General features: G+C 61.0%; 2 protein-coding genes across 2 annotated transcripts; both read right to left on the minus strand.

The window, feature by feature from the left end:
- Positions 1 to 738: 738 nt before the first annotated feature.
- Positions 739 to 5,767, minus strand: LCN6 (lipocalin 6). Its single transcript, XM_049625038.1, is given in 7 exon segments — positions 739 to 1,101; positions 1,315 to 1,416; positions 1,670 to 1,681; positions 1,684 to 1,779; positions 2,065 to 2,135; positions 5,306 to 5,445; positions 5,678 to 5,767. Coding segments are annotated over 7 exon segments (819 nt in total). The 3' UTR covers positions 739 to 793.
- An 8,169-nt stretch (positions 5,768 to 13,936) lies between these two features.
- On the minus strand, positions 13,937 to 16,234 carry LCN8 (lipocalin 8). Its single transcript, XM_049633083.1, has 5 exons — positions 16,151 to 16,234; positions 15,850 to 16,066; positions 15,176 to 15,299; positions 14,623 to 14,688; positions 13,937 to 14,336 (listed from the first exon to the last, which is right to left on the minus strand). The coding sequence occupies exons 1-5, from the start codon at positions 16,232 to 16,234 to the stop codon at positions 13,937 to 13,939; spliced, it is 891 nt and encodes a 296-aa protein (XP_049489040.1).
- Positions 16,235 to 17,695: the final 1,461 nt, after the last annotated feature.

The raw sequence follows: 17,695 nt of genomic DNA on the forward strand, positions 1-17,695 counted from the left end.
GGGGGGTCTGCCCTGAGCAGGTGCTGACGGGGGGGTCTGCCCTGAGCGGGTGCTGACGGGGGGTCTGCCCTGAGTGGGTGCTGACGGGGGGTCTGCCCTGAGCAGGTGCTGACAGAGGGGGCAACCGGTGTGTGTGCACAGGCACATGGGGTGCGTGTGCGTGTGCATGCAGCTCTCTTGTATGTGCCCACCTGCCCCCTTCCTGGCGTGCACCCCACCTCGCCGTGAGGGATGGGCAGCCCCCACCCCAGCTCCTGCCAAGACTTCAGGCAGGGCCCCACCGGACCACAGGAGGACCCACAGGCCAGGCCTCTGCAATCCTGGGCCCCTGGCCTTGCCCCAGAGCCCTGCCCCGGACACCGAGGTGCCCCAGCCTGGCACCCCAGTGGGCACCAGTGCCCACCTCGTCGGCCCAGCACCCTGTCCGAACTCGAACCGCAGGCCTGCTCTCACTCAGGCAGACGACCCTCCCATCGGCCCGGGGCTGTGTGACCCCTCCCCGGGGAGCGGCTGCCCCCGGCCCAGCCCCCACTCCCCAGCCAAGACCCGTGTGCGCGGGTCCCCCCACCCAGAGGGACTCTGCCGAGGGACACAAGTGCAGGCCGGCCCTCTCGCCCCCGAGCTGGCTCTGTGCCGTGTGGTTCAGCCCTAGGTGTGCCCACCGCACCCTATCCTCTCCCTGTGCGGCCCGCGCCCCACGAGAGTGGCGCCCCGTCCATCTCTGTCCGCCCTCGACACCGAGCCCAGCCCAGCACACGAGTGAGAGGTAACTATAGCAGTTTGTGGAATCGCTTTATTTGGAAACGCAGCAAGATTCCCTGGGAGCACCTGCCCAGCACCCAGCACCCAGCACCCAGCACCTGGGTGGCTGAGCAGGTTGCCAGCGCCTGGCCGGCCTCGCCTGGACACGGTGGGCACTGTCCCCACTGGAGGCGAAGCATTCACTGAAAACCAGGAAGAGCACTGGAGGACCCCAGGTTCGAGGGGGGTCTGCCTCCACCCGGGTCCCCGGCCCCTCATGGCTGCAGAGCACTGGGGTGTAGGATGCGGGGTGATGCTCGGGAAGCCAGCTTACCTGGAAGGCCTTGTGCGCACAGGTGACTGGGGGGACAAGAGGAGCCGTGAGGTCGGGCCCACAGCCTCACCCGAGACGGAGCCTCCCCTGTCGGCCTGACTTCGGGGAGGGAGCAGGTGACTCCTTGAAGAACTCACCCCCCCTAGTCCTGCCTGACTCACTGAGGCCGGGAGGCTCCCCGAGACCAGCGGAAGTGAGCCGGTTCTTGGGCGCGGGGGGCGGCCCCGGGGGACACTCACGGTCCCGCTGCAGCGCGGCCTGCTGCTGGGACAGGAAGCCCAGGCCCCTGCTCCACCTGGTGAAGAGACGCACGGCCTCCTGGCTGGCCAGCTCCGTCCGACCTGCGGGGCAGGAAGGGACCCTCACACCTGTGCCCCCCGCCCCAGCTGCCCCTCTTGCAGCAGGGGGAGTGCAGGGATGGGGCCCCAGGCAGAGAGGGCCATGGCGAGGCGCCGGGTCCCTGGGGGCACAGGGGCCAGCCCAGGCGGCGGGACCCTCTCTCTAGCCCCGGACCCTGGGACGATGTGCTTCCCGCACAGCGTGGCTGCGGCCGGCAGGGAGTTTGTGGGCGGGCCCGGGGTCTCCTCCACTTACTGTATAGCTCCCGGTGCTGAAGGCCTCGTCCTTGAACTCCAGCTGGGTGAAGATGACGGCATAGTCCCTGAAGTCGGTGCCCAGCACCCAGTAGTCTGACACGCCCAGGGCTGGGAGACACGAGAGGCTCCCAGGCAAGCTCAGAGCCCCAGAGCCCCGTGGTCCCCTGGTCCCCGGTGACGGATGGCCAGCTGGCGAGGGCCTGTCCCAGCTCATCCGGGGTCACACTCCCCCGGTCCTGTCCCCACGGGGGCGGAGGGCCACCCCCCTGCACACCACAGAGGGAGTCTGGGGGTGACCGATCCCCTCCCCTTCCCGCAGTGCTGGCCAGGCAAGCGAGCCCATCCCCACGCTGCCCCGCACCCCGTGGGACACCGCGGAGGCTGTCGCCTTACAGGGGTTCACAAACACCCATCCAGAGTTCTGTCTCCACAGCAACACCATGCCCACATCACACCTCTCCGGCCTGGAAAAGAGATCGTCCGTCCTCAGCTCAGGGTCCAGAGTCGGGACGACAGGACACAAGGGTCCTGCCGCCAGGGCCCGGCCTGCCGCCAGCGTGTCGCAGAGGGGATCCTGGCTTCCTCTGACGGCCCCCATTACCCAGAAACCTCGCTCTCCAGTGAATCCAGCCTGGCTCGGGAATGAGCCACAAGAGAGCCAAGTGCAGATCAGCTCCCTCCCCAGGATGGTGGGGGCACAAAGGGCGCAAAATGAGCCTCAGACAGACGCTGGGCCCTCTGCAATTTTGGGTGAGGAGCCCCAGCATCACAAGGACCAATCAGTCCCTAAAGTGAACGGACACAACAGACAGGCAGTTGGTCTTGGGGCGGCCGGGGGGCTCAGGCGGTTAAGGGTCCACTCCAGATTTCAGCTCAGGTCACAATCTCATGGTTTGCGGGATCGAGCCCCGTGTCAGGCTCTGTGCTGACAGCGTGGGACCTGCTTGGGATTCTCTCTCTCTCTCTCTCTCTCTGACCCTCCCCACTCACAATTTCTCTCCCTCTCAAAATAAGTAAATAAACTTTAAAAAATTAAAATTAAAAAAATAAAACAAACAGAAACAACCCGTCTCAATGTTATAAGAAAAATTACAAACTGGGAAATATATTTGCAACTAACTTTTACCACAGATGAGAGGCTAATATCCCGAACACTCAAGGGTTCTTACAAACCGGTAAAAACACACCTAACAGAAAAATATGCCAAAGATACGAACAGGCAGGGACGCCTGGGTGACTCAGTTGGTTAAGCGTCCGACTCTTGATCTCGGCTCAGGTCTTGATCTCAGGGTTGTGAGTTTGAGCCCCGTGTTGGGGAGGAAGCACAAAAGGCACGTTGACATGTCCCAGGATGCCCCTGGCCCTTGTCCTTACAGAAGACGCATAAAAGCTGACACAGGGCCATCTGCTGCCCATCAGATGGCAAAGAACAAAGAGTAAGGGAATGCCCGGGGCAGGCGCCAGTTCAGGGGACCGGCCACGTGTGATGTGGAGACACGGGGACTCCGAGAGATGTATCCTTCGGGTAGACCCCTGGGCCCACTCCCCAAAGTGTGTTTCCAATTGCAAAAGATTGGAGACCCCCGTCTGCCCAGCAGCAGGGCGCTGGCAGAAAGCCTGCTGGACCAATAGGCAGCTGTAAAACAGAGCAGAAACTTAACAGGAGCCCATGGGGGAGGGGAAGGAAAAAAAAAAGAGGTTAGAGTGGGAGAGGGCCAAAGCATAAGAGAATCTCAAAAACTGAGAGCAAACTGAGGGCTGATGGGGGGTGGGGGGGAGGGGAGGGTGGGTGAGGGGTATCGAGGAGGGCACCTGCTGGGATGAGCACTGGGTGTTGTATGGAAACCAATTTGACAATAAATTTCATATATTTAAAAAAAAACAGAGCAGAGCGCCTCCGAAAATGTGACATGGAATCGCCGTGTGACCCCGCGGTCCCGCCGCTGCGCGCGCCCAGAACCAAAAGCAGGATCTGAAGGGAGACGTACACACCCACGTTCACCGCAGCGTGGTTTGCAAAACCAAGAGGCGGAAGCGGCCACGTGCTCTGGCCACACCAGGGAACGTCAGCCTCAAAAAGGAGGGGAATCGTGGCACCTGCTGCCACATGGGCGAACCTGGAGGGCACCGTGCTGAGTGACGCCAGCCCGTCACAGGGGGACACGTCCTGTAGGAGTGGACGCTCACCGGAGGCCCTGGAGGAGTCGGAGCCACGGACGCCGAGAGCGGGAGGGTGGGGCTGGGGGAGGGGAGGGTCCGTGTGTAACGGGACAGAGTCCAGTCTGGGAAGACGAACACATTCTGGGGACAGACGGCGGGACGGCTGCACGACAGTGTGAGTGCGCCCGACGCCCCCGAACTGCGTCCTTGAAAGTGGTTACGACGGCCGTTTCTGTGCTGCATTTATCTTACCACAATTTTTAAAAATTCAGTAAAGACAGAAGAGAATAAAAGGTGAAATGTTCTAAAAGAGAGCAGAGGTGGGGCGCCTGGGTGGCTCGGTCGGTGAAGCGTCCGACTTCGGCCCAGGTCGTCATCTCGCGGTTTGTGGGCTCGAGCCCCGCGTCGGGCTCTGTGCTGACAGCTCGGAGCCTGGAGCCTGCTTCAGATTCTGTGTCTCCCTCTCTCTGCCCCTCCCCCATTCATGCTCTGTCTCTCCCTGTCTCTGTCTGTCTCGAAAATAAATAAACTTAAAAAAAATAAAAATTAAAAATAAAATAAAATAAAATAAAAGAGAGCAGAGGCTGTGTGGATGGATATGGAGAGGTTCCCGGCATGCATGGCTCGGTGACACACGTGTGCTGGCGTGTGGCCGCCCGTGTCTGAGGAGCCGCCACGAATCACAAGCATGGGTCACCTGCAGGGAGGGGATGGGCTGGCTGGGCAGGTGGGAAGGACCCGCTCTGAGTGCCTTTGGGGACTCTGATTTCTGAGCCATGCAAATGCACTTCCTATCCGAAGGCCAACAGATGACTTCAGTTCAATTCAATGTAAGAGGACCCACTTGCAGTCCTGGTGGGGAGGGGGGCTCGGCACCATCCGTCTTTCCAAACCAGCGTCTGGCCGCGGTCCCCAGAGGTGCAGGTGACACAGCACCAGGGGGCGCTGCTAACCAGTCACACCAGAGAGCGGACACCGGAATGGCGACCCAGCCCCGCGGCCACCCCCGTGGCCCTTACGTCCACCCCCGTGGCCCTTACGTCACCGGTGGCTTTTCACAGACCCTGAGGCTCTCCAGACGCCTAGTTTCTGGATTTGGATGTCTGATTCCGCCAGCCTCACCGGGACACAGCCAGCCACGCGGCTTCGTGGCCCACACCGTGGCGCATGTGACCGTGTGTGCTCACCCAACATAGCGGGGCCGCCATCGGACCCCAGACCTCCTCTGTCCTTGCTCGTCCCACGGCCAGGCCCGTCCCAGCGGGACCCAGGGCCCCACGGCTCCCGAAGGCAGACGCGGGTGTGGGAGGAAGGTTACCAGCGGCTCCGAGACACCACGCGCGAGCCCAGTTTAGGCGGCAGCTGAGGGGGGGGCTTTGTCCCGAGAGGCCCCTCGCATCCACCATGATCCCACCCAGAGGCCCGCCAGACCTGCTCTCCGGGGACACAGGCGCACAGCGCACAGCTCGCTCACCTGTGCCTGGAGGACAGCATTTTCAGACTGCTTTCGGCAGTAAGGGTCACCACGACACCCTCGATGTCCTTCGTGGCCTTCTCCACCGCAAAGCCCTTCTCACCGGAGGCCACGGCGAGAACGTACCAGGACCCCAGAAGCTGGTAGGAGAGGAGCAGGTGAGGGGGGCCGGGTCCCCCAGCCATTGACGCGTCCTCTTTATCTGGGAGTCCAGGGCCCTTGACTCAGGCTGACCCATCCCCCCGTAGCCGGTGCCGGTCTGGGCTGGCACCAGGAGGGTAACCCAGAGACTGTGGCCCCACAGGAGGGGCCTGGGCCCCTAGGACTGACGGGGCTTGAGGCCAGCACTGGCACCAACAGATGGGCCGTTACCTGACTCGGGTCCAGCCTTCCCAGACACACAGCCTGGGAGCAAGGCGCTGAGACTGACATCAGAAGAACAGTGAGCAGGACGCTCCCCATCTTCCGGAAGTCTGTGCACCAGCACACCTGCCGTGGGGCCCGGGGCCGCGCAGTCCCTCCGGCCCGTGTAAACCCATTCAAACGTCTCTTCGTGGGTCACTGTGGGTGGCCACTGACCACCAAGACACCACGCTGGCCTGTCTCCTTGCAAGGTGGTGACATTTCTCGAGGGGGTGGCATTATTATTCAGTGGTGGCCCCTGTGCCCTGCCCCGATGCGCTGGAGAATGGGGAGTGGGCCCCGGGGAGCGTCAACACTGCCGTGCCGATCCCTGCTTCTGTCTGCTTCTGTTGGGCGGTTCCAGAATGGGCATCCTAACCCCCGTCAAACCACTGACTCCACTGGGGATTCAACGCTCTCCCTTGCTCAGTCTGGGAAGGCCAGAGACCCTGGTCTTTGACCGTGGCTGGCAGCAGGCCAAAGTCAAGACCAAGAGAAGGCACAAACAGTTCTTCTAGAAGCTGCACTTCAGATCTTTTGTCTCAATCATTAAAAATAGGGAAAAAAAAAAAAAAAGCTCCCACTCCCCCCTGGCCCACCCATTACTCTGCTCTCCTGGCCTTGGCCTCCTGCCCCCACACACAGTCAGCAGCCAGCCCGGAATGTCCCGTTCCTTCTGCCCCTCCGCTCCACCTGTCTGGACTCCCCCACTCTCCGGCCAGGCTTGGCCTGCTGCCCCCCACCCCTGTACTCCGTGACCCGGGCCAGGAGCTGCACGTCCCCCAAGTTTCCGTGAGAGTTCCCTGTGGGCCTGGGTTTCTCACCTCTGGGTCATCTGAGCCCCTACCTGGGAGCAGAGGGCAGAGGGCTTGGCAGGATCTGTCTGAGCCCCTGAAATCCAAGGGGAGGCGGCCGGCAGGATCCTTCCCCGGGGGTGGGGGTGGAATGGGCAGACTACATTTCCAATGGCTTTGCCAGTCGGCTTCCAAGGGTTCTAACAACGCAAAAACAAGCGAGATGCGGAAGGTGAAGGAAAGATAAAGCCACGTGTCTCGCCAGGTCTAAGGACTGACCCCCGATGAGCCGCCACCCGGCCCTTGGTGAGCACAGGTAAACCAGCCAGCCCCGGCACAAACGTGCAGCTAAGCTCCCACTGCCCCGGAGCCCGGGGAGTGTCGGGCCTCGAACGTGGATTAGAAGGGCCCCTGACTGCCAGCTTCCCCGACGCCTCGCAGCTGGAGATGACTCACAAGGACAAAAATATCACCCTACTCTTCAGAGTAATCCTATTTGCTGTTTTTTCACATAGAGATTCCTGACAAAACATCCGGGGAGACTAAGGTGAACGGAGAGAAACACAGCAGAAGAAAGAGGTAACAGAAGCCCCACGACGCTTCCTGCATTGGGACCCCAGGCGGCCTCCCTTAGTGCCCCGGGGCTGGCATCACAAAACCGCACACCGGGCGGCTTACGCGCAACAGACACTGATTTCTCCCAGTTCTGGACGCCGGGTGTTCCGGTCAGCTGTGCCTGCAGGATGGACAAGGGCGTCTCGGTGTCCTCACGGCGGGGGGACGTGGGGGGCTCCGGCTGCGCCGATTCCCCTCGTGGGCACTCCACCCCCATGACCTTGTCACCTTCCAGACCCCACCTCCCAGCGCCATCATGTTGGGGGTCAGGATGCCAACAGGAATGCTGGGGGCCGACACACACATTGGAACCACACGGATTGTGAGAACGGCTACGAACACCTGGCTTAACAAGATAAGAGCCACATTTGAAATTACACCGTGTTCTTTAAATTCTCGTAATGTAGCTGGAAACCATAAAACATGGTAGAGATGAAAAGACATCTGGGTAACCCGAAATGATCTTACGGAATGCAGATTTAGGGAGAAAATATTATACAGTAGGCTCTCCTGAGCCAGATTGAACACGTTGTGCTGCAAAGGAGATGTCTCAAATCCCAGGAAAAAATCGGTTTTTGTAAATAAATGCTGTCAGGGCAACTGAATATCCATCTGGAAGAAGATTAAAATGAAGCATATTCGCCTCATGCGCGAGAGTAAACACCAAATGGATCAGAGATCTGACACTAAATGTGGAAATAGAACCACACGAGTAATGAATGAAATCATCGGTGAATTTCCCTATCACATGGATGTAGGAGACAGCTTTCTAATTGCATCAGTTCACTCCTAAAGCAGAACCACCAGGAGGCATATGAATTCACAAAAAAGGGATTTGGGGCAGGAGTTTGACCCCATGTCGCCGTGGGAGCTCATTCCATAAGCCCTGTAAGGCTGTCGCCTTCTGGGAATTCTGGGAAACGCCTTGCAGCTGAGGCAAATCAAGCCATTACAAACCCATAGGCCACACTAACTTGCATCAAAATCCAGATGTAATTTTAAAAAAAAAGTATTGATAAATAACCCGTCTGTATTTTTTAAACTTTTTTATAGCAAAAACAAGCCACAAACAAAGTCAAAAGATGAATGACAGATCTGGAGAAAGTATTTCCAACATATATCACATGCAAGGGCTCATAGCCATGCTCTATAAGGAACTTTTAAAAATTAAAGAAAAAGGGCACCTGAGTGGCTCAGTCAGTTAAGTGTCCGACTTCAGCTCAGGTCAGGATCTCACAGTTCCTGAGTTCAAGCCCCACATTGGGCTCTGCACTGGCAGCGTGGAGCCTGCTTGGGACTCTCTCTCTCCCTCTCTCTCTCTCTGCCACTCCCCCACTCACTCTCTCTCTCTCTCTCAAAAATAAATAGTTAAAAATTAAAGAAAAAAGGGCCAAAAACTCATCAGAAAAATGGACAAATGACATAACCAGATAATTCATGCAAAAAAAATTAAAGTGATGCCTAAACATACAAAAAGATGTTTGCTATGAATTGTGTCCCCCCCAAATTTCTCTGCTTAAGTCCTGACCCCGACGCCTCAGAATGCAGCACTATTTAGAGATGGAGCCTTTGAAGAGGGATTAAATCAAAACGAGGTCATACAGGTTAAACGTAACTGGGGTCCTTATGAGAAGAGATTAAGACACAGACACCACACAGGGGAGACCGTGTGGGGACACGGGGAGGAGATGGCCGTGACAGAGGCCTCAGGAGGACACAACCCAGCCACACCTGCATCTCAGACTCCAGTCTCCAGAGCTGGGACAGAATCCACCTCTGATGTTTAGGGCTGTGGTCCTTCGTAAGGGCAGCCCCGGTGAATGGAGACGGTCTCCATTCTCATTCACCACGGGAGACGCACAAATTAAAACAACACCGATAACTGTTTATCACCTATCACCTGGTGAAAAATCGAAGAGCTTGGCCCCACCACACGCTCCCTGGCCAGGCCGTGGGGCCCCGAGCATGCCACGCTCTGCTGCTCAGACCACAAAAGGGTACAATTCCTATACGGGGAAACGTGGCGACATCTAACAAAATCCATTTATCTTCTGTTCTAGAACCGCGCTCAGGAACTTACCCTAAAGAATCGCCTGCCACGACACAAAAAAATGGATGTGCGCGGTGCTCACTCACCGAAGCACGGTTTCTAATGGAAAGCCGTTGGAAGCCACCTAAATGGCCACGCACGGGAGCTTGGTTGGCGCAAAGACGGTGTGCCCGCAGCGGAGCCCTACGCGGCGACGCACGCAGTGGGAAGGCTCCGTGAACTGGTGTCGGGTGACGTGACACGCGGGTGTACCGTCAAGTGAAAGAACAAAGTGCCAAAGGGCACGCGAAGCGGGCGGGTGAGACTCAAAACGTGTGTGTCTGCCTCCTTCTGCCAGAAGAAACCCAGAACGGAGAAATCGGAGTCTAAGGACTGCGGTCCCCCCCAGGGGCAGGTAGGGTAGGTAGGGCCGGGGAGGAAGTTACACCCCCCTCCCCCTGCATGCCTCCTTGGTGTCGCTTTGACTTTGGGATCTGGGTAACCCATTACATCAAAAGCAAACGAGTGGAATCCAACCGCACAGGGGCGCCTGGGAGGCTCCGGCAGTCGAGCGTCCGACTTCGGCTCAGGTCATGATCTCGCGGTTCGTGGGTTCGAGCCCCGCGTGGGGCTCCGCGCTGACGGCTCGGATCCCGGAGCCGGCTGCAGATTCCGTGTCTCCCTCTCTGTCTCTGCCCCTCCCCATCTCGCACTCCATCTGTCTCTCTCTGTCAAAAATAAACAAACATTTAAAAATTTTAAAAAGGAATCAAACTGTATAATAGACGAATGACGTAACACCCGAACGGGGTCAGCGGAATCAGCCCTGATTTTTTCTGTATATTCTCAGGCTAAAGAGTAAAGGAAGCCCAAACAAACCCTGAGTTCTGGATTTTCTGAGGCTCGTCCTTCGCGGCGGTTTGGGGGAGCAAGCCCGAAAGGCTTTCTGTGCGCTCCGGGATGCGTCAGAGGGCAGCGGTCTTCTCAGGGTTGGAAAGCGGGGGGCATCTCTCTGCCGAGGCCAAGCCCATGCCAGCCCAGTGAGGAGGGAGCGGGGGGCACCTGGCTCTCGGATCTTGCTTTCTCAACACCGCTCTCTGCAAGAAGGAGCCGGCTCCGTGGGGGGATGACTCCAGGGTGGGGTCACGGACAACAGGAGAGGACTCGGAGTGTTTCCAGTAAACGCGTGTTTGAGGAATCAGGGAAGTGTGTCAAAAGGACTCAGCGGCTGTCCGGGAGGAGCCCCCACTGGACAGATCTGGACGGGTTTGCGCCTCTAGAGGAAAGAAGGGAGCGTTCCCGGGTCCGTACTGACAGGCAAGAAACACGTGGTGGAGAAGCGAAGTCTTGCGATCACGGGAGGTCACTGACCCTCTGTCTCCGTTGAGCGCGCTCTCCCGGCTTCCCCTGCGCCGCCGTCCTCCCCGCGGACCTCGGGGGGCGTCGCCCGCAATTTCCCTCTGCCTGAGGAACATGCCAGCAGTAATTTATTGTGCCGCAGGTAAACGAGGGACAAATTCCCTCCACGTTGATTTCTCGAAGCGTAGCTTTATTGGGGCTCCCGGGGGCTCAGTCGGCTAAGCATCCGACTCGTGATTTCGGCTCAGGTCATCATGTCACGGTTCGTGGGTTTGAGCCCCGCGTCGGGCTCTGCGCTGAGTCAGCTTGGGGTTCTCTCCCTCCCTCTCTTTCCGCCCCTCCCCTGCTCGTGCCCCCACCCCAAGAATAAATGAATAAATTTTAAAAATACATTTACAAAGCATAGCTTTATTTCCCAGAACTCCGAGTTGGTTTCAGAGACGTGCCTGCGTCCCGTGCCACGAGAAGCCAGCTGTCACGGCCTCTGTCTGTGAAGCGCCTTTCCTCTGCGGCTCCGTGAACGTCGTCTCCAAGCCGCTGCGTCCACTTGAGCACGATGTCCCTGGGGGTGGTTTCTTTCATCCTGCTTAGGCTTCCCTGCGCCCGGGATGTGTTCGGTCAAGTTTGGGCATATCTTCGCCTCTATTTCTTCAAATCTTTTTCTGCCCAGTTTTCACTCCCTGCTCTTCCTGGGAGTACTTCACACGCCCGACCCCGGCCGCTGGCGGTCATTCTCTGCTCCTCAGCTTGGACAGTCTGTGCCGGTGTGTCCCAGGCTCACGGCCACTGGCTTGTGTCCCCTGCGGTCCCCTATGCCCGTCCGGGCAAGCTTTCGTCTCGGCTGCTGTGCCACGCGGCGTTGGCGTCCCCGCCTGGCTCTCCTGATGGCCTCCGTCGCGCTGCGCCCCGGCCCCGTTGGCTCGTTCGTTCTGGGTTCGTTAGCCAGCTGTTTAATTCTGCCGTCTCGTCGGCGAGTTAGTCCCTTGAGCCTGCCTTCCTTTCGTCCCTTTGTGTCCATACCAGGCCGCTCTCCACCTGTCTTCTCGTTCCGCCCACGGATCTTCTCCGGCTCACTTTTGACTTTATTTTTTTAATGTTTATTTATTTTTGAGACAGAGAGAGACAGAGCATGAGCAGGGGAGGGGCAGAGAGAGGGAGACACAGACTCCGAAGCAGGGTCCAGGCTCGAGCTGTCAGCACAGAGCCCGACGCGGGGCTCGAACTCACAAACCGTGAGATCATGACCTGAGCCGGTCAGATGCTCAACCAACCGAGCCGCCCAGGCGCCCCCGGGTCACATTCAGCAGCGCTCCTGTTCGTTGTGTGTAGCTCAGCCCGTCCTTTTCTGTTTCCTCGTACGTCCGGCAGCGTGTGCGCTTAGGACGCAGTGCGGAGGCCCTGGACCCAGAGGCAGCCTCTGCATCCCGCTGGCTTTCGTTAGGGACTGAATCGCGTCCCCAGAAATGCAACTGTTGAAGCCTTAATCCTCACTGTGGCTGTGCCTGGAGACGGGGCCTCTGAGGGGGTGACGGGGTGGAGGGAGGTCGTGAGGGTAGGACCGGCGCCCTTGTGAGAGGAGGGAGGCAAGACACAGAGGCCTCTCCGGGGTGTGTGGGGCAGGGGCCTGGCGAGGGCACAGCCGGAAGCCCACGGGCTCCAGGCCGGAGGAGGGCTCTCAGCAGAGACCAACCCATCAGCACCCGGGTCTCGGGCTCCCAACTTCCAGATGTGTGAGAGATAAACTCTTGGTGTCGCGTTGCTCCCCCGAGCCCCACCGCCCCCCCTCCAGGCCCGTGGAGCTTGGGGCGGCTGCCCGAGCCGGTGAGCCCACCGGCACGCGGACCACCTAGCCCTACGAGCTTCGGGCGGACAGATGCGTGGAAAGTCCCAGTTGTCCCCTCTAATCTGTCAGGGGCAGCTTCGAACAACATGGGTCTTTCGGGAGCCTGGCTCGGGATTCGGTCCGGCAGGTCCCGGGCAGGCCCCCGCCTCGGGCAGGCCTCCCTCCGGGCAGGCCTTGGTGGAGGGTGCTGGACGCCTGAGCGGGGGCGGTTTCTGCTGGGGGTGGGCCGGTCCCCACCAGCCCCCCAGCACCGCTTGGCCTCACCCGTGAGGCGGCTGCTCCCTGGGAGCCTTGGGCATCCTGGGCTGAGACCTTCCCCACTTTCTCTGCCCTGACCAGGAACCCTGTCTGCCCTGTGGTCTCAGCCCCCGCTGGTGGAAAGGAAGTGGGGCGATCAGTCAGTGTAGGACATGGGGTGACAGCGTGCATGAGGGGACCCGGACACTGAAAGGGCTGAGCTGACCACGCAGGGGAGGGTGGGAGGAAGCCAGCAGGTGGACAGAAGAGCAGCCTTGACTGGAGGACTTTGGACTGCATGCCTGTGGGATCTGACTGTGGGGCAAGAGGGAGCCATGGGAGAATGTAGGCAGAAATGCAGTGTGGTCCCCTTTCATCTGAGAGACTAAACCAGCAGCTCAGCTCAAGGATGCCCGGCTCGGGGCCTCTCAGGCTCTCTGGGAGTGGGACGGTGATGGGAGGATGGTTGCGGGGCCCACACACCCGGACAGCCTGGCTCGTGGGCCCCGAGCAGGGCAGGGCCAGGTGAGACCCTCAGGGCGGGAAGGGGGGAGGTTCCGGGGGCTGTCACCCTGCATCTGAGCTGTGCGGCCCCCGGGCCCCACAGGGAAGGAAACACGGGACAGACGGGGAGCCAGCCTGCCCAGAGGCAGCCCCCCAGCCCAGTCCTGTCTGGGCAAAGGTCCAGCTAGGGACGGGACCTGAGTGGTTTACACGCACCACCGTTCACGGTGAACAAAGAACACCCAACACTTAGCTTTGCTGCTGCTTCAGGGAAGTCATGGGACACACACCCACTGCACCCACCTGTCACCCCCCGGGCCCGCCTCCCCAAGAAAGACACTCAGGGCAGTGGGCTTGGCATGGGGTTTATTCGGAGTGGGTGCGAGCCGCCCCCTGGGGCCAAGGCAGGCCAGGCGGGAGGGGCCTCGGACCATGCTGGCCTGGGGTCAGGGGATCCTCTAGATCAGCTCCTGAGACGCAGAAGGGCAGGGCCTCAGGGCAGTGGTTGGGGCCACAGGTGGGAGCCCGTGTCTTAGCTGCATGACTGTGAGCAGCCTCCCTGGGCCTCAGTTTCTCTACCTGCAAAGCAGGGTGATAGTCCCCCACCTCTCGGGGCTCAGGCAGGGGATGGGCCAGCACAGTGGGAACCTGAGACACGAGGTCTGTGTCCCCACCCGGGTGGGACGTACCGGCTCCGCCTCTCCCCTTCCCTCTCCCAGCCCTGTCCTCAGTCCCCCAGCCTCCAGGGTCCCCATTGGCAGCGTGGATCCAGAGTGACCCAGGGCCCCTGTCAGGCCGGGAGACTCAGCCTGGGGGCTCGGCGCAGCGGGGGGCGAGGCTCACCTCCTTCAGGAGCTTGGCACACCTCCCTGCGGGACAGGGGAGCGTGAGGTGCTGTGGGACTGGCCCCCGGATCCCACCCTCGGGGTCCCCAGCCCAACCCCCGCCCGGAAGGCCTGGGGCTCACAGTGCCGGGCCACCAGGTACAGCCCTATGTCTGTTGTCAACTCCCGGAACCTCCAGAAGCCTGGTCCGTACTCGTCCTCGAGGGTCCGAGCTGTGGGGACACCAGGGGGCTGGGCTGGGCCGTTTCCGGGACGCGGGAGCGAGGCCAGCCCCCACCGCGGGGTGCGCTTACTAAAGTATTTGAGCACATGGAAATCCTGGCCCTGCCAGTGCAGGGACACCCTCAGAATGGCGTCCTGCTCGTAGTCCGTGCCTATCACGTGGGTCTCCCTGTGGCCTGGGGGGCGGGGGGAGGAGAGCCCGCGTGCACCGGATTGGGCAGGGTCTGACTCCATCCTGTCCCTGCCCAGCACCAGACCCTCCAGTAATACCAGGCAGGGGGCCGGGGGGACCCAGCCCTTGAACGATGGCCCAGTTTGTGCTGAGAGAATGGGAGAGTCTGGGGCATGAGGAGGAGCACAGGGAACAGCATGAGGAACAGCGCAGGAAACGGCAAGGCCGAGGAGAGCTGGCGTGCAGGGCCAGGGGGTGGTAACTGTGACAACAGGGCAGCGTTTCTTACCAGGAAAAGCAGGATCTCCCCAAAACATCTATTTCTGAGCCCACTATTTTTTCTGTCTCACAACTTCCTGAGCTGGAAGGGAGCAAAGGGCCCATCAGGGAAAGGCCAGCCTGCGTTCTTTCTGCCGGGCCCGTCACAGGGGTGCGGAGAGGGGAACGCGTCTTCAGAAAGGGCTCCAGCAGCGGATCCATACCCAGGAGAGCCTGGGGCAGGCTGAGGGTGGTGGAGGGGCGGAGCCGGGGCCCTGCCAGCCTCTGCCCCCCGGGCCTGTGACCCCCAGGAGCCCTAGCACTGTTTTCTCTCTTTTCAGTTAATGGGGTTTTTTCAAAACTCTACGCTTATCTTCAGGTCTAGGAGCAGATCGACGTGTGGCAGCTGTGGGAGCCTGGGGGTGTGGGGCTGGGGAAGCGGGTCAAGGTCTGGTGTTTTGGACACAGCGGGGACCGGTCCACCAAAGGGACACCGTCCAGCTCCCGCAGCTACAGCCGGTGCAGCCTGGGGCTGGCCTCACGTGCCTGTTCCTGCCGGAGCTCCCGGGAACCCCCCTGGGGCCCCTCACCTGTCGTATGCAGCCTTCCCCGTCAGCTCATCTCCACTCAAGGTCAAGAACAAGGCCTCCAGCCTCTTTGGGGTCTTTAGCGCCAGGTTTTGGCTGGAGGCCACACCAGCTTCTCGCCAAAATCCTACAATCTAGACAGAGAAGCTGGAGCCCCGTCCAAGGGAACAGAGCCCACACCACCTGGGCAGGGGCGGGGTCAGGGTCAGGGAGCAGGCCCACATCACCTGGGCAGGTCTGAAAGGTCAACAAGCCCTTGTGGCAAAGCGACGGTCACCACCCTCCTGACAAGCCCCTCCGGCCCATCAGACGGCGATGCCCTGTCCTTGGGGCCAGGGCGCGAGGGGCAGCGGTGGCTGGAGCCCAAAAGACAGGAGGGGGCAGCCAGCAACCGCCCCCCGCAGGAAGGGCACAGCTGGGGAAGGGGACTTCTGCCTTCGGACACCCGCCCGGAGCCCAGAACTTCCATCTGAAACTCAGAAACTGATCGTTTTGCAAGAGAAAAGAATTCGTGTCCCCAACGTCTGTCATCTCTGGGCCTTCTGGTGTGCTCCTGACTCAGCAGCCAACACAGACTGGCGAAGAAGCATCTAGACGGGAACCAAAGGCCCCACGCTGGGAAAGCCTCTTCTGGGCGCCACGGGGTGTGGTGCCATGGAGGGTGGGGGCGACCCCACCGATCCGGGAGCAGGAGGTGACCACGCTGAGCCCCGGTCCCTGGAGACCCCGCAGGGCCAGCCGGCCTGCCCACAGGAAACGCTCAGGGAGGGCTCTGGCCCTGCCGGTCCCTGGGTCCTTGCCTCTCACACCCCGTCTCCAGGAGAGGCTCGTGCCCTCAGCAACCTGGGTGGGCCCCGGGGCCCCCAGGGTGGCTGCTGTGGCATCGGCTGGGGGCTGGAGGGACGGAAGCGGGGCCAACGGAGCCGGACACGCAAGCCCCTCCCTGCCCGACCTGTCCACATAAGACAGAAGAGCCACCTTGTGTAGACTGAGGTCCTGCGCGGCCGTCTCCACCCGCACTAGGACAGTGCCCAGGATGACACTCAGCAGCCCCGCGTCCATCGCCGCTCACGGAGCCTCTGCTGCCCAGGCACCTGGGTTTATATCGGGACGGTGTTGCGCAAGCTCCCGGGGACACCCACGGCCCCACGGTGGGCCCGCCTGGGGTCCCCGAGAGGAGGAGGGAGGAGGCCCCCCACCCCCATGGGGCGGCTCAGGACCACAGCCCCAAGCCCGAGGAGCATGCTGGGCCCAGGCCCCACGGGCTCAGAACACCTTTCTCTTTCTGGCTCTTTCAGATCAGCCTTGGGACAGTGAGGAAACGTCCTGACGGCCGGGTACATCCGGCCGGCGCAGCACCGAGCCGATGGGGGCCCTGCCCTCCAGGTGGGGAAATGAATGAGGGGTCCCTCTCCCCGCGGAGGTCTCCAGGGAGGAGGCACAGAGCCCCGGTGAAGGGGAGGACTCATGGGAGATTCGGGGGGGGGGGGTGGGCCGAGGCTCGGGGACCTCTGCAGACACCTTCCTATGGCCTGTGTCCTCTGCCACCGTGACGGGAACCAGGCCAGGCCCCGCGCCCGTTCCCCACCGGACTCACTCAGGCCTCGGTGCACAGCCAGGTAAGACCCGGAGCCCAGAAGGCCGGCCCGAGAGCGGCCCTGTCTTGCTGACGCTGACCAGGACACGAGCCAGGACACGAGCCAGGACACGAGCCAGCGTGGCGGGACCCAGCCCCACCTCCTCCCCATCTGGACCCCCCCCCCAACTTCAGTTTATCCCAGTTGATGGTTTCGTGAACAACAGCCCCGGCTCCACCAGCTGTGTGACTCGGGGCAAGTTGCGCTGCCTTGGTTTCCCCATGTGTACTGGCAACAAAGCAGGGGGACAGTGCCACGTGGCCAGGAGGGGTCTGAGGCTGCATCCTGGTTCTTGACCGGTAGGAAGGATCCTTCCCAGCTTCGGGGCCAGAAAAGCCCACCCTGGAATGGCCCCAGGCTTGGTCAGCCGAAGGGGAGGTCCCACCCACCAGGGGGACCGGCCACCTTGGACCCTGGACACTGCCCTCCCACAGAGGCTGTCAGTTTAGGGTCAGGCAGGTGTGGAAAGGTCAAGCTAGGACGGGGCGGCCCAGGGCTGGCCGGCACGCCTGAGACTGGGAGGGGGGTGGGGGGCATCGACACAGCGGGGGCGGCGGGGCCCCGAGGAGGCTGAGGACCGGCCGATCTGAGCCCCAGGCTGCTACCGGCCCAGACTAACAGGAGAGGGCCCCCCAGGACGTGCTTGGCCAGGCAGGAGAGGGAGGACAGGAAGCGCGGGGGACATGCTGTGGATAAGCAGGAGCAGGGCTAGGACGGATGTCCCTCATCTGATGTGGCTGATGGCCTCCAGCTCCAGCCCGTGAGCCATGAAGCAGGACCGCCACTACCTTCCTGCCCCACCCCCCCCCCCCCCCTTTGAAGTGTGTTCACTGGATGCAGCTCCTAGCAGGGGGGGACAGCAGCGGCCAGGGCCCCAGGGAGGCCT

The sequence above is a fragment of the Panthera uncia genome, chromosome D4 (assembly GCF_023721935.1).
Source record: "Panthera uncia isolate 11264 chromosome D4, Puncia_PCG_1.0, whole genome shotgun sequence".
NCBI classification, from domain to species: Eukaryota; Metazoa; Chordata; class Mammalia; order Carnivora; family Felidae; genus Panthera; species Panthera uncia.